This window comes from Botrytis porri (genome assembly GCF_014898465.1).
Source record: "Botrytis porri strain MUCL 3234 chromosome Unknown BPOR_017, whole genome shotgun sequence".
Taxonomy (NCBI): Eukaryota; Fungi; Ascomycota; class Leotiomycetes; order Helotiales; family Sclerotiniaceae; genus Botrytis; species Botrytis porri.
In genome coordinates, this window is record NW_024066091.1 from 856,059 (window position 1) to 870,052 (window position 13,994).

General features: G+C 33.4%; 1 protein-coding gene across 1 annotated transcript; it reads left to right on the top strand.

Annotated features, from left to right (window-relative positions):
* Positions 1 to 5,271: 5,271 nt before the first annotated feature.
* EAF01_010726 (uncharacterized protein) lies at positions 5,272 to 9,976 on the top strand (the record flags this gene model as incomplete). Its single annotated transcript, XM_038918983.1, has 6 exons — positions 5,272 to 5,305; positions 8,102 to 8,437; positions 8,470 to 9,029; positions 9,260 to 9,480; positions 9,538 to 9,640; positions 9,725 to 9,976. The coding sequence occupies 6 exons, from the start codon at positions 5,272 to 5,274 to the stop codon at positions 9,974 to 9,976; spliced, it is 1,506 nt and encodes a 501-aa protein (XP_038765686.1).
* Between the last annotated feature and the right edge of the window lie 4,018 nt (positions 9,977 to 13,994).

Below are 13,994 nucleotides of genomic sequence, written 5' to 3' on the forward strand. Positions count from 1 at the left end.
GCGCACACTTCACAGACATCAAGAGTTGAAGGGACCTTGATCGGTCTCTGGAGTGTAGTGACTTTGTACAGATTCCTGATTTTGTCAGGGCCGAGATGATTGAAGCGTCTATGCCAGATAAGGTATCTTTCCTTCTCCGTCATGGTTAATTCTTCGACTTCCCCTTTTGTACCATCAATGATCTCTGTAGAGAGCGCAAAGAATGCAGAATCTTCGTATCCTGGTTTCACATGCGAGATGATATACATCCCATCTTTCATTGTTGCTTTGATGATCTTATTATTCTTATCGTTTTCTGGTGTGAAATACATCTTCTTGAGACTGAATGTACCCTTGAGTCCTGCCTCACAAATTCTCTTGGCTGAGAGCAGGTTGACCCCCAATCCAGGTACATATAGCACACCAGCTAATGATGTCCTTGTTCCATCCTTGCACACCATGTCCACTGTTCCTCGCTCATCCGAGTACATAGCTCCCCCACCAACCGTTATCCTTCGTCGCGGAGTACGAATTAGACTTCTGAATAGAGAACGTTGGTCAGACATGTGTGAAGTGGCGCCGGTATCAGCGTACCATTGCGATGGGGATGCCTTACTAATACTTTCTTTGGTGAGATGACAATGCTCAGAATCAGACTCACTATCGACGACACTTTCAGTAGCATCGGAGCTTGATTCGGCGATATGAGCCTTGTGCTCCCTGCGTTTTTTGTCTTTTCGCACTGGAGAGGTGGATTGTCTTCTCTTCTGTTTGTGCTTTGAATCGGATTTCAAGAGACGCTTGGCGCGACGGAGCTGGAAGCATTTTAGGACTGAGTGGCCAGGTTTGTCGCAGAGTTCGCAAGTGATGATGGATGTGTCGGTCTCCGAGCTTGTGCTAGCCTTACGCTGGCGATGAGGTGGGACATATTTCTTTCCTTTTGCAAGGTGTGCCGAGTCTCCAGAGGTCTGGATCTCTGCCTCTTTGACCTGTAGATGCTTGATCTTATCGTCAATGCTTAGAGTAGAACTGACGACACGGATCATATCAATGATGACTTTGTACTCATCAGGGAGAGACAAGGTCAGGCTTTGAAAGAGTGATTTATCTGTACACAAAGCACCGGCTGAAGCATCCGCAGATAAGAGCTTTCGTCGAAGATCCTTGAGCTTATCCCATGCACCTATAATAGTCATATCAGGGGTATCGTCGAAAGAGAAGGTCTTGATCTTGAGGAGGTACTCGTCTGCTGCGATATCATCGATTCTGGAGTATTTGACGGCTAGATAATCCCAAAGTTTCTTTGCTGTATCATATTCGTCCACTAAAGCCTCATCATCGTCAGATAATGAGCGACAGATGTAAGATAATGCACTAGCGTTGTCCTTAAGAAAGGTGGCCTTTTTGTCGATATTGAGTCGAATCTTTGTAGTGGTACTGCCGCTGCCGCTGGAGACTTGAAGTTCTTCGAAATCCTGGATTAAGTTGTCGGCTGCTGCAATCCGTGCATATTCATGCAATGTCTTTTCGCATGTATAGAACCAACCTTTTCCTCGAAGTTGAATTCTTATTTGACGAGTCCAGCGTTCGTGATTCTCTTGAGTGAGAGGAGGGATGCGCTTGGAGTAATCCTTGGATCCAGTGTCTTCGTTCATTTTGAAGGTTCTGCAAGTAGAAAGCTTGCGTCGATGACCTAGGCGTGATTGATGGTGGAATGAAAGAGTGGAAGAGGAACTGTTTAAGACTGCGCTGTCCCGATTGGGATGTACTAGTGTTTGAAGGGAGAAATTCTCTTCAAGGCGGGGTAATTAAGAATAGTGAATTTTGATTTGTAGATAATGATTTTTGAAGTGATATCGAACACTATGTAGCAGGTGATGCTCTTCAGCGTTAAGCTGGAATGAATGGTCTTTTCAGTAATAACTCGTAGTTTTCTTACTTGAGGAAAAGGCGCGATGTAAGTGGTTACTTCGCTGTCGCTGCTCAGCAATCTGTTTGCTGTGCGCACCTCGTATGTTGACGTCGCGTTGCGTAGGAGCTTCTCGTCGTCAACCTCTCCTTTGGCAACGTAAGCTATTCAAAGAGCTTTCGGCCTTAGTCTTACTGCAGAGCTACCGGGCTCATAACCTGTTCACAATAAAGGAGCAGGCCAGTGGAATGCATGTATTATTGACTATGTAGATTAATTGTACTAAGGTAAAATCTAACTACGAAGTGGAAGTGATATATGCACAGTAGCTTAGAGCACGTGCCACAACTTCCAACACTTCTTATGATTATTATAAAGCTTAAATCTTTTTTATATATTTTTAGTTTCCAATAAGTTTTTTGAAAATATAAATATCAAGGATTCAAAAGATCTGTTTAAATTAGAGTTCTTCTTTTAAATTTGTCTTATAAATTATCTTTAATAAATATATTATTATAATTAGCTATAATCAACGATTTATAAGTATTAAAAGTCTTTAATATTTTTAATAACTTAAAACTCTCTTCTTTTTTGAAGATATTAGATTTCTTCAATATAATTGTGAAAAGAGTAATAAAGATGAAAAAGTAAAGGGAGGTAAATGAGTTTTTTAAATAATTAATCAAGTAATTTGTAATATTATCAATTAATATTAATTTGAGAAGAATATAAAAGATAACGTAACTTATAATAAACCGGGTTATATGGGGAATCGGATTATAAAATTCAATTCTCTTTATATGATCTTGTTTTACGAGCTATATATTTATTCAATTTCAATTCTAAATCATTTGAATTATTCTTTAACTTTTTTTTTTTAGTTTTCTTTTTTAATTCTTCAATTAAATGTTTATGTAGTCGTTCTTATAGCTTTTTCTTTTTTTGTTTTTTTTTGTTTTATATATTATTTTCAGTATTTCTTTATTACTAAAAATAAATTGATCTTATAAATTGATTCTTTTGTTTTTAATTCTTTTCTTTTAAGTTTCAATTACCTTCTAAGTATTAGCGAGTTGTTTTCGAAATAGGGCTATTTTAGTATTTTGAGATTCTATAAGTTTAATTATTCTTTTAATATATTAACAAGTTGGTGATACAAGAGAATCATTATCTATTAGAGCTTTATTAAAGGTTTGATTTGTTTATCTTAACTTTATTCTATTTAAAGAAAAGCTTTTAAGTATAAATAAGTTTAGATCTTAATTGAAGGTTTTTATTTGTAGAATGAAAAGTTATTAGAAGGAATTAAATGGTAATGAATTGAATACTTTTTGTAAGACAAAAGGTACTAAATTAGCTTTTTTTTAGCTAGCTTTAATATTAAAAGAATTCAATACTTTTTTTCTAATATTTTAAAAAAGTTCTATTCATTTAGTTTTTTAGATTCGCTTTATATCAGCTCGAGAATATCGATCAATCTTTAAAACATAATATCGTTTTATTAGCCTATACATTATAATATTAAATAATTAAAGTAAATGAAAGTAATAAGAAGGTAATATAAGTAAATCGATATCCTTCTCTATATAAAAAGTAATAAAGCTGCCTATAATATAACTTGAATAATCATTTATAATCAAAAGTCGAGATTAATTACCTAACACTTTCTTGAATTCTAGTTCGAAAACCTTTTTTAATCATTCTAATCTATAACTGTTTGAAATCCATCTATTCGTATTAATAAAAAACTATTAGCTTTAAGGTATATCCTTTGGAATTTATATAGAATTCATATTCTAAACCTTGAAAATAATTATAAATAATAAAACCTTTCCAATTACATTAACACATTCAAATACAATTATTCATTTTTACTTACCAACTATAACTTTTTAATTCAATTTCTAAATAGAATCAATTATAATATATATACTTTAAGTACTTCCAACTTTAAATCCAATTTCATTTATATTATACATATCATTTAATTTATACTTTCGTTCAATAAGATATATACGAAACGTATCAAATTAAGTCTGAATATTCTCTAATATTACCTCTTTAGTCCAATTAAACTTTAATTGATGTGAATAATATATCTTAAATTCTGAATATCGTTTTTGAAATCTGTAAATCCATTTGTAACCTATAAATAGAATTTCTATTAAAATAAAAATTCGAAATGATATAACCTAAATATATCGAAGACGAATTTTGTTGGCCATTTCCTTCACTAATATAGATATAACAAAGAATTCAATAATAATAAATCATGAAATCTATTGTATAAGAATATTTTCTTTTATATTTGAAAGAATTTGAGCCATTTCGTAAGATTGAGTATATAATTTCCTTTTAGCGATCTTAATTATAAGAGTTGGTTTAAGAACTTCAAAATACTTTATAATCTTTCTAATTGATTTAAATTTTTTTAATTGAAATACAATAATAACATTTTATATCTTCTTTTCAATTTGAGAAAGTATAAGAAGTAATTCGATATATATAGCAAAATTTGTTAAGGTTTGAAGTCAGTAATAAGCTAAATGTAATTCCAGTTCCTTATATAACCTGGTTCACTATAAGTTACGTTATAATATTTATAGTATTTATAAATCTTAAATGTTTATATTATATTCTATTTAAAGAGTTAATTAAATATAGGAAGTTGTAGATCTTATATAGACATTACAAAAGGAGCTAGTCTCTTCTACTCTTACTTAAGGCTACTATATTCTATATTTGTTAAAGACTATAATATAATAGCCAATGAATTGAAGCTATTTACTAGATCCTAATAATTAGTATTCATACATTTTTCTTTCCTAGTTTTTCACATTGATTTCGATTTAAAAATACTTTATATTATATATTTCGATATGTTCAAATTTCAATGAATTTAATTCTAGGATTTCCTATTAATTCTAATTTCAATACTTTTAATATATTAGGGAATATATTAATTTTAATTAAATTAATAATTATCATCTTTATTATTAATATCAATATCTGTTTTGAATTTGAACTGAAAAACTAGAGATTCGAATTATAATAAAATATTTAAATTTATAGTTCAAAATCAAGATGACTGCTTTAATCTTGTTAAGGAATGTGACGAGCTATGGCTATCATCCTCATATCGACGATGATAAGATTCCGCTACATTACACAATAGACGGAGCAGAAAACCCAACCACCTATTTCTTCACAGACATGTTTTTGTATCGGTATAAGAACTTTCTTGAATGTCTTCTACACCAGGAAAATTTCAAGCTCAAACGCACCATCATCGTCACTCGAAGCACGTGACCACACTCATTCCGTGTTGGTAGCAGGAGATCAAGTGATTCTGATTTGTAGATTCTATAGTTGTCATTGTCATTATGACTCCGAGTATCACTCATTACTTGAAAACATGTTTGTTGATGACAACTCAGATTGCTACACTTGCGACAGGATTAAGACTTTCCTCTCATTCCCGAGATCTTCATAGGCATGTCAACATTTCAATTAATTGTGAGAGATACTAAGGGCTCGTTCGGATCGACTTGTTTTTAACATTAAAACCAATATATTAACTATATCAAATCTAATAATTTTAAAGTAATAAATACATTAACTTTTCTTAATTTTTCTTATATAATAATCAATAGTAACTTTCAAAATATTATAAAATAAATACATTGAAAAAAAAAACAATATCTTCTTCATTTTCAATTCAACTTTATATATTTCAATATTACTTTAAATATACTAGCTTTATTCAAATATATATTAACTTTACTCCAATGCCTATAGAATAACACCCATTTACATACTATATGCAAAAATCCTTATAAAACTTCTAAATATTTATCTAAATGAGCTACAAGTTATAACAAAATTTAAACTAAAAGGGATAGGTATATTAAAATTGATTCAAAAAGAATGTAATAAAGTATATAGAAGATATAGATTTATAAAAAGATTAAGGAAAATTTATATTACTTTTAAAAACGTAAAGTTTAAATAGGTTCTATTTAAATTGAAGTATAATAAAGTTGTTAAAAATTATAAATAAAAATATAAAACAAAAGAAAATAATAAATAAATTCTATATTAGATAAATATAATAATTTATTTTTAATTTTAAAGTATAATAAATTAAATGGTTATAAAGAAAAACATTCTTTAAAATTATTATAGACCTAGAACACCTATAATTCTGGATTACTGAATTAATAGAGGCTAGTTTAAGATCTATAATGATTTTAAAAAAGGAATTAGTTTAATAATATTAAATATCAAAATAGAAAAGATAAGTTTAAAAGACTTCCTTATAAAACGAAGGGTTCCAGGATATATGTTGGAGTATATATAATATAGATAAAGGAATTAAATTATTAATTATATTATATTCTATTATATAAATATAATATTATAATAATAAAGACTTCAAATTCAAATATAATGAATATACAATTTTATATAAAACTCGGGATTATTTAAAGGGATAGTTACATAACTTATTAAAACAGAACTACTTTTTCAATATATATTTTCATTAGAAATACTAATATATAAATATTAAAAATATAAATTGAAACTATAAAAATAATTATAGAAATATAATAATATTAATGAAATCCTATTGAACCTTAAACTTTATCTTTAAAGAATTGAAATACAATTTTCGTATTAGCTTTGTTATTATTATCGAGGTCCTCCCCCTAAAAACTATATTACATTAGTTAGTAATAACAATAAAAAGGATATAAGAAACGATCTATAATAATATAATATATATTAATAAATTAAATAAAAAAGGATGCAATAAATTTCATAATCTTGATCTATTATATTCATATAACAATTTTAATAATAATAAAAGTATAATGTAATTCCTCGACTATAATATATATAATAGCCTTAAATACATTAAAGAGATTGCGATATTCGGGAGAAACCTTAATGGGCCAATCAATATTAATAATATTAATAATGATAGGCAACTTTTTATAAGCATAAAGGTTATAGGTAATTATAAAGATATTAAGGTCCTAATCATTATTATAAATATCAAAATCACTTGTAATTCTTTATACACTTTTCTTATAGATGATAATAATGTGTAGAGTAGTTACTATAATATTTATATAATCTATAGGAATCTATATCGACAAATATTTTATTAATTAGGAACTTTTAAAGTTAAGATCTGGAGACAAGATATTTATATTATGGCATATATCCTTTCTAATATAACAATAAAGGTATTTCCTATAAGCATAAATATAGGTCATAGTAGAATTATAAGTAAATTGATATAGATATTTGATATAATAATCATGAAGTGGGCGTATAATAGGACAAGAGTGGGAAGGGAGCCTTTAGGCATTTATTCTCTTTTTGAAAAGCATTTTGAAAGGGCACTACTTCAAAAGTAATAGATTGAGATTTGAGTTAATAGGGATAAAAGGATAATAAAGTAGATATAAAATAAAATATAACAGAATATTCGAAGGAAGATAAAGGGATCTATACTCTATTATAAAGAACAAAATAAATAATAAATAAGAGATTAAATAAAGTAAATAAAAAGGAAAAGAGTGAGAAAGATAAAAAGCAAATAAAGAAATACGATTGCTATAGAATAAAGGTAGGTAATTACAAGATTATATTATTTTAATAACGATAATATTAATAATAATAAAAATTATTATATTATAAAAAAGGAAAAAGAAGATCTATATCATTATGTCGAATGAAAATAGACTATATATTATTAACTTACAAAATAAAAACAAAACAACCATAATAATATTGTCTTCAAAAATACAGGTATTACAGACTATAAGTATTAAACAGAATAAATATACAATATAAACAATTTGATAGAACACTAAAAAAATAGGTTTTTATATCTTTTTCCTATTTATTTTATTTAATTAAATATAAATATAAATATATTATATAATCTTAGTATAACTATATAGATCAAATCGATTATGAATTTACTACTACTATTAACTTTAACATTTTAATGCCCTTGCTATTTTATCATTATTAAAGATTTCATTAAATAAAAATAAAATCGATTCGAACAAGCCCTAAACTGGCCCGTAAACAGTTCGTCTGCTTCTGTGACTAAGCCAGTTATAATAGGGCTGGCGACTGAACCAACTTTACCCCTATCGAGTGGGGCCAGGTTTTAGCTTACTCCATCCACACCAGCCGCCGCGCTAGATTACGGCCATGAAGTCGCAAGTTATCCATACTATGATGTAGAATTCATCAGTGGAAAGGTTCAAATTGAGGTCAAATACTCGGAAGAATTTGATGGTCTCAATACTAACTTCTCTGACGGACCTTTTCCCTCTGCAATTGGTCTTTCGAATACGTATCGCGTTGAAACCTGTGAACTCACCGAGACTGGACCTTTCGAAGCATTCCTACTTCAAGGAGGACAAAGATGGCAATCAATCCGCCTCTTGACTTCGGGGAGTGTAACATTTTCAACAATTGGATTTACTGCATCAGTATCGGCTATTGATGTCAGTACATTGCCCGGTGGGTTTGAGTCCAAAATGACATGCTTAAAGATATTTGGGCCCTTGGAGCTAGGGCATCATCATTGGCCTGCATCGATCCCGGAACTCAGGGCTCCATGTGGGAATTTGATGCGAATGGTGCTCTTGTTAGAGGTATGAAACCAGGACTCACAATTAAAGGTGCATCATTTCAGAATTACATGTTGGAGTTCAACACTATGATCAAAAGAGGCGATATAGGCTGGGCAATTGGGGTTCCAATTGCCCAGCCCTTAGGTCTCCAACTGAACCTGATTGGGGAGCTACCTAAAAACACAACTTTCGTCAATACGAACACCACACTTACTCCACCAAATTCCTTGATTCTCTCTTATGGTCACTCTTTAGTTAATTTCACGACACTTCCTTCCTATCGTCTAGATGTATTCAACACACCTCCCATAAGAGAGAATACCTGGAGTACGGTGCGGACCATCCTTGATACTGCAGACAACCTTGCGGTATATATAGATGACGCAGAAACTTTCAATACGTCTTTGTCATCTTACTATGTTGGTGAGACACCAATACAGACGACTGGCACTCTTGGATTTGGTGGCTGGCAAGATCAGGTTGGCTACATCAAAATGTCATCGTTCAGGACACATTCAATCAGTCGCTTTTGTATAATAACACGATGATGACTGATACAGATTCGGTACTGACTGAGTACGGTGTTCACTCTAACCTCCAAACAATGTGTCTAGATGGCGCGAAATGAGACCGGCTAGTATGGCTAGGCGACTGTTATCACACAAGTCGCATAATCCCGGTTACTACCTCTTGAAATGACCATTTAAAGGGGACTTTGAATACCTTTCTAGACTGGCAAATAGAAGATGGACTTTTGCCATTTTCTCCGCAGATTGGTCACAATGCATCTGGCGCCAAGCAGATATTTGCCTTAGGTAGTGGTGCAACCGCTGGTCTTGAAACTTATGGTGTTGTCCTAGTTGACTACCAAATCTTCGGACTGATATCCTACTCCAATTATATTTCGTCCAGCAATGACCTTGAGTTTGCGTATCGAAAATGGTCAAACTGGTAACTTCTGGCAGATTGGTTGATTGCACAACTCAGTCCCGACACCGGTATACCTGTCTTTCCCTATTCGTTCATTGGTCCGAGCCAAGGCTCTGCTATCTCCTGCGCCCTCGTGCAAGCGTTGAGTCAGCTCGCGGAAGTAGCTACGGCCACAAATGATTTGGCGTCGGCTACCAAGTATTAAACCGCGGCAACGAAACTATCCACTGCGGTCAACGAGCAGTTGTGGAATCCAACCATCGGCGTTTATTCCCTTTCTGCCGCTTCACCTGGCGATTATTCTATTGCGGCAATTGGATTCTGTATCACACCAGGCACGGCAAACACGACCCAAGCACTTCAATCTTTACAAGCTCTCGAGGCCCTAAAGCTTGGGCCGGGATATAACGATTCGACACAAGTCAATAGTTCAGATCCCAGCACAAATATTTCACCTAATATAAATGGATTTTGGCTTGCAGCAATTATCTCGTAGAATGCAAGTAGCAAGGCTCTAAGCTTACTCGAAAGCCTCTGGTCCCCGATGTTGTCAAACCCAAAATCATCCACAGGCGCAAGTTGGGAGTACGTAAATCTTGAAGGTAACCCGGGACTTGGTTTGTATACAAGTCTTGTACATCTATGGAGTGGAGCACCTACATACTTACTTATCGGATGGGCCGCCGGATTGAGACGTGCTGCCGGTCCATCTGGGTATGGCTATAAATATTGGCTTATCAATCCGGATGTTGGCTTGACTATGGGGCTCAAGACTGCCAGCGCCAGGGTGGTGACTGCTTTCAATGGAAGCTTGAGTGTGAAGTGGACATTGAATAAAAAAGTTGTGGATGTCGTTGAAACGCACCGAATAATACTAATGGGGTATTCGAGATGGCTGGAATGAAATAAGTGCTTGTCGGTGGAAACTTGTATCGGTTTAATATAAATATATGAACCTACGATTCAGTTGGTTTCAAGTATCACATTATTTGATATATTAATTTATACCTTTTTTTACTCCGACAACGTATCGCTTTTGATTTGTCACTGCCGGAGATGACAACTCCCCTTCTACAGTGAAAGCCCCTCTTAATGGCTTCATAGACCCCGCGCGATCAGTAAAGATGCAAGGATAAGAGGTTATTAGCAGAGAAATGAAAGAAGGTACTTCGTATAGGCAGTGGCATAGGAGAGTGAGGGTTTTCATCCGTTTACTTTATTGCAATTTCTTTACAAAATATACTCTTTCATAGAAATAACAATTCTCCTCAAATACAATGCCGCGCGAAAGCTGCAATTTGCAATCAAGAACAGAACTTAGCCCCCAGTTGACACAACCCGATGCTTATTTAATTGCTCATCTTGAGACGCGATTGTGGTGTGTAGATTAAATAGAAAGTATTGTCATAGTATTGAAGTCTGAAGGTAGCCTCGACAGCCATGATCTTTGCCGAGAGATCACTTGCAGCGCGGAATAAGTATTTAGACATCTCAAGGTGAGAGTAACTATGCTCATAAGACTCCAGTCATTCTTGAATCTCGTGAATAGAATATAGAGAACTTGCGAAGCGTATCTAAAAGTTAAAGTAAGAACGTGTGTAGAGCTTCTCTCGTCACAAGAGCGCTTCAAGAATCCGGAAGGCGCACGCAACAGGAGAGTATTTTGCTGTCATACAGCAGGAATGAAAAGAGACAGAGATACAGGCAACTCACCCGTTGGATATAAATTATAATGTTTACCATCTCGCAAGTCCTAGAGTGGAAGCTAGGCCTAACATTGCTGTGAATCCTATTAGCAATTGTGGCAAGAACCTGATGTATCGAACGAGGCTAAGATACAAAGATTGAAGGAAGTTTGATGTGATACATCTTGTCAAGAAGATTAAAGATATCAAGACCAAGAAGGGGAGATAATATAGCTATAAGACAATTAGATCGTGGGCGATTTCTTGTTGTGATTTGAGTACTTCTCCCTTGGGAATATCCAGAGGACCTAGCTTTGAGCTTACTGGCATGACCGGGATCGATGACAGCCAAGAAAAAGCAGGAGTTCCATGAACCGGAGAAGATCAATTACCGGTGGTTCATCTCCAAACGGTTTCTACATAGCGAAGCATTTAGAAGATGTTTTTCCTCGGAGATGTCAAAAAGTAAGACAGATGTCAGGTAAAGGTTAGGTTACGGAGTTGTGGTCTGAAGATATTGTTGGTTCAAGTTTGGGTTCGAGAAGGATACAGAAGACGTAGCACCTACGATATTCGTAAGTCCTAAATTTCTATATTGTATTCTGTCTAAAGAGCTAGCTAAGTGTAGGAAGTTGTAGGTCTTATATAGACGCTACAAGAAGAGCTAATCTCTTCTGTTTTCGCTTAAAGCTATTGTATTCCACATTCGCTAACGACTATAATACAGTAGCTAATGAATTGAAGCTATTCACTAGATCCTAATGATCAATGTTCATACAGATATGCTGCTGACGAGAGTATCCCCTAAGGTGCGACAAATGGGCTCCGAAAGTGGTCCATACGTCGAGTAAGAACATTAATAACTTTGTAAATAATATTAATAATAAGGAAATCAACAAATGCGCTATATATATTAATTTATTAATATAACATTAAATAATGTAAAATCTAATCTTATTGATGTAGGAATATTATATCTAAATATTCCCTCTATTTCGAAAGTAGAGATTTCTTTTAAACCTATAAATTATATAAATTTCAATTAAAAGCTTTTTCTTTAGATTAATATTTAATATTATAATCTATTCAACCTATTTTATCTTCATTTTTTATTGGAAATAATAAATTCAATTATAGAATAAATAAATTCATATATACGAACTTTAAAAGATAAAGAATTTTCAAGATTGTAAGTATTTTTATAATATTTTATAATAGTAGACAAAATTTGTTTTTATTTGAAGATTTGTATTTACATAATTATATATCTAGAATTTAAGGTTAAAATTCATCAAGAATATAATAATAAATCTAATAAATATCTTTTTATATATTTTATATTAAGAGATAGGTTTTTAAAGCTTTATATAAAATATTATACTATATTTTTTTAAAATAATTAATGTTTATGAAAAAGTAAGATATCAATTTATTAGTTTGAATTTTATATGTTAATATATTTATTTATAAGTAGATTTATTAACGTAGTTTATTAGTGTATAAATTATATTAGTATATATACTACTTTTACCTCAATTTTGTTACGGGAGCTGCCTCTAGGGTCATGTGGAAGTGTCTAGAGATCTCTCGAGGTGGTTTAGACTAGACTTCAAGTAGGAATTCAATAAGGTTGGTAACTGGTTGTAATTCTCGTAACTATAGTAATGAAACTAATGATTGTTCTTGAGCACGAAGCTCTACATTGTAATGAAATCCCATTCTTTATATAGACCTTCGTGCTTTATCCTGGTCCCTGGGACCTCTCCGATATGTTGGATCGTTAAGGATCGCTGAAGCTCCTTGACGCTCCATCACGTGCGATTTATGTCATGTGACGCGGTGTGTTGGATGCCGTCGTAACACTATTCCCTTCTTATTCTAGCGCTTGTCCCAAGCGTTATATAGTAACTGTTTACCCCACTTCGGAATATATTCGTACTATGGTTTTGTTTCTTTCAATATGACTGATAATTTTCACAAACGAAAGGAAAGATTGCGTTTAGCTCGTCTTGTTGAATCTCGTGGTCTCGAAATGTCGTCTTGTTCTTTGTGTGAACGCCAAGAGCGCAAATGTGTTGTATCTTCTCCAGATTCTTCCCAATGTGCTGAATGTATCCGCCAAGGGCGTAGATGTGACGTTCGTGGCCCTTCCGATAGTGATTGGGATAGTCTGGACCGCCAAAAGGCCAGACTTGAGGAGGAAGAAGAACGCGCTATAAGTGTTTCTCAGGAAGCGATGGCTAAAGTTCTTCGTCTGCGGAAACAAAAGCGTGCTTTGTTGAAGCGTGAATCCGATATGTTGCGCCGTGGTCTGCGTACTTTAGATGAGCTCGATGCTCTAGAAGAGAAGGAAAGGTTAGAAAATGAGCGTGTTGGAAAAGAAAAGGAATTGGCGCCTGTCTCTGTTGCTGGTCCTAACGACGGTTCCTTTGTTTTCGATTCTTCTTCCTTGGATCCTTCGATCCTGGCTTCAATGGATTCTCCTTCCTTCTGGGCAGATCCGGGTATTGCTGGTGAAATGCCTCCAACTTCTCAGGGCAGTTGAGGTTTGTTCTTGGTTCCCATGAATTTTCGGTATGTGGATAATCTAACCATTTGATCAAGTATTTGATTGTGCCTCTGACGTATTTACAGTCTAGTATTGTTTCGACATCGTATATGGCGTTCGGGTTGACTGGTTCAATTTCCGTTAATGGCGCACTCGGCGCTCCTGGTGGTGCTGGTTCGAGCAAGGATATATGGAATACTAGGTGGATATTCATTGTGTCTGGTAGTTTTAACCGATAATTGACGGTTCCTATTACCTTGTCAATTTTGAATGGTCCTAGT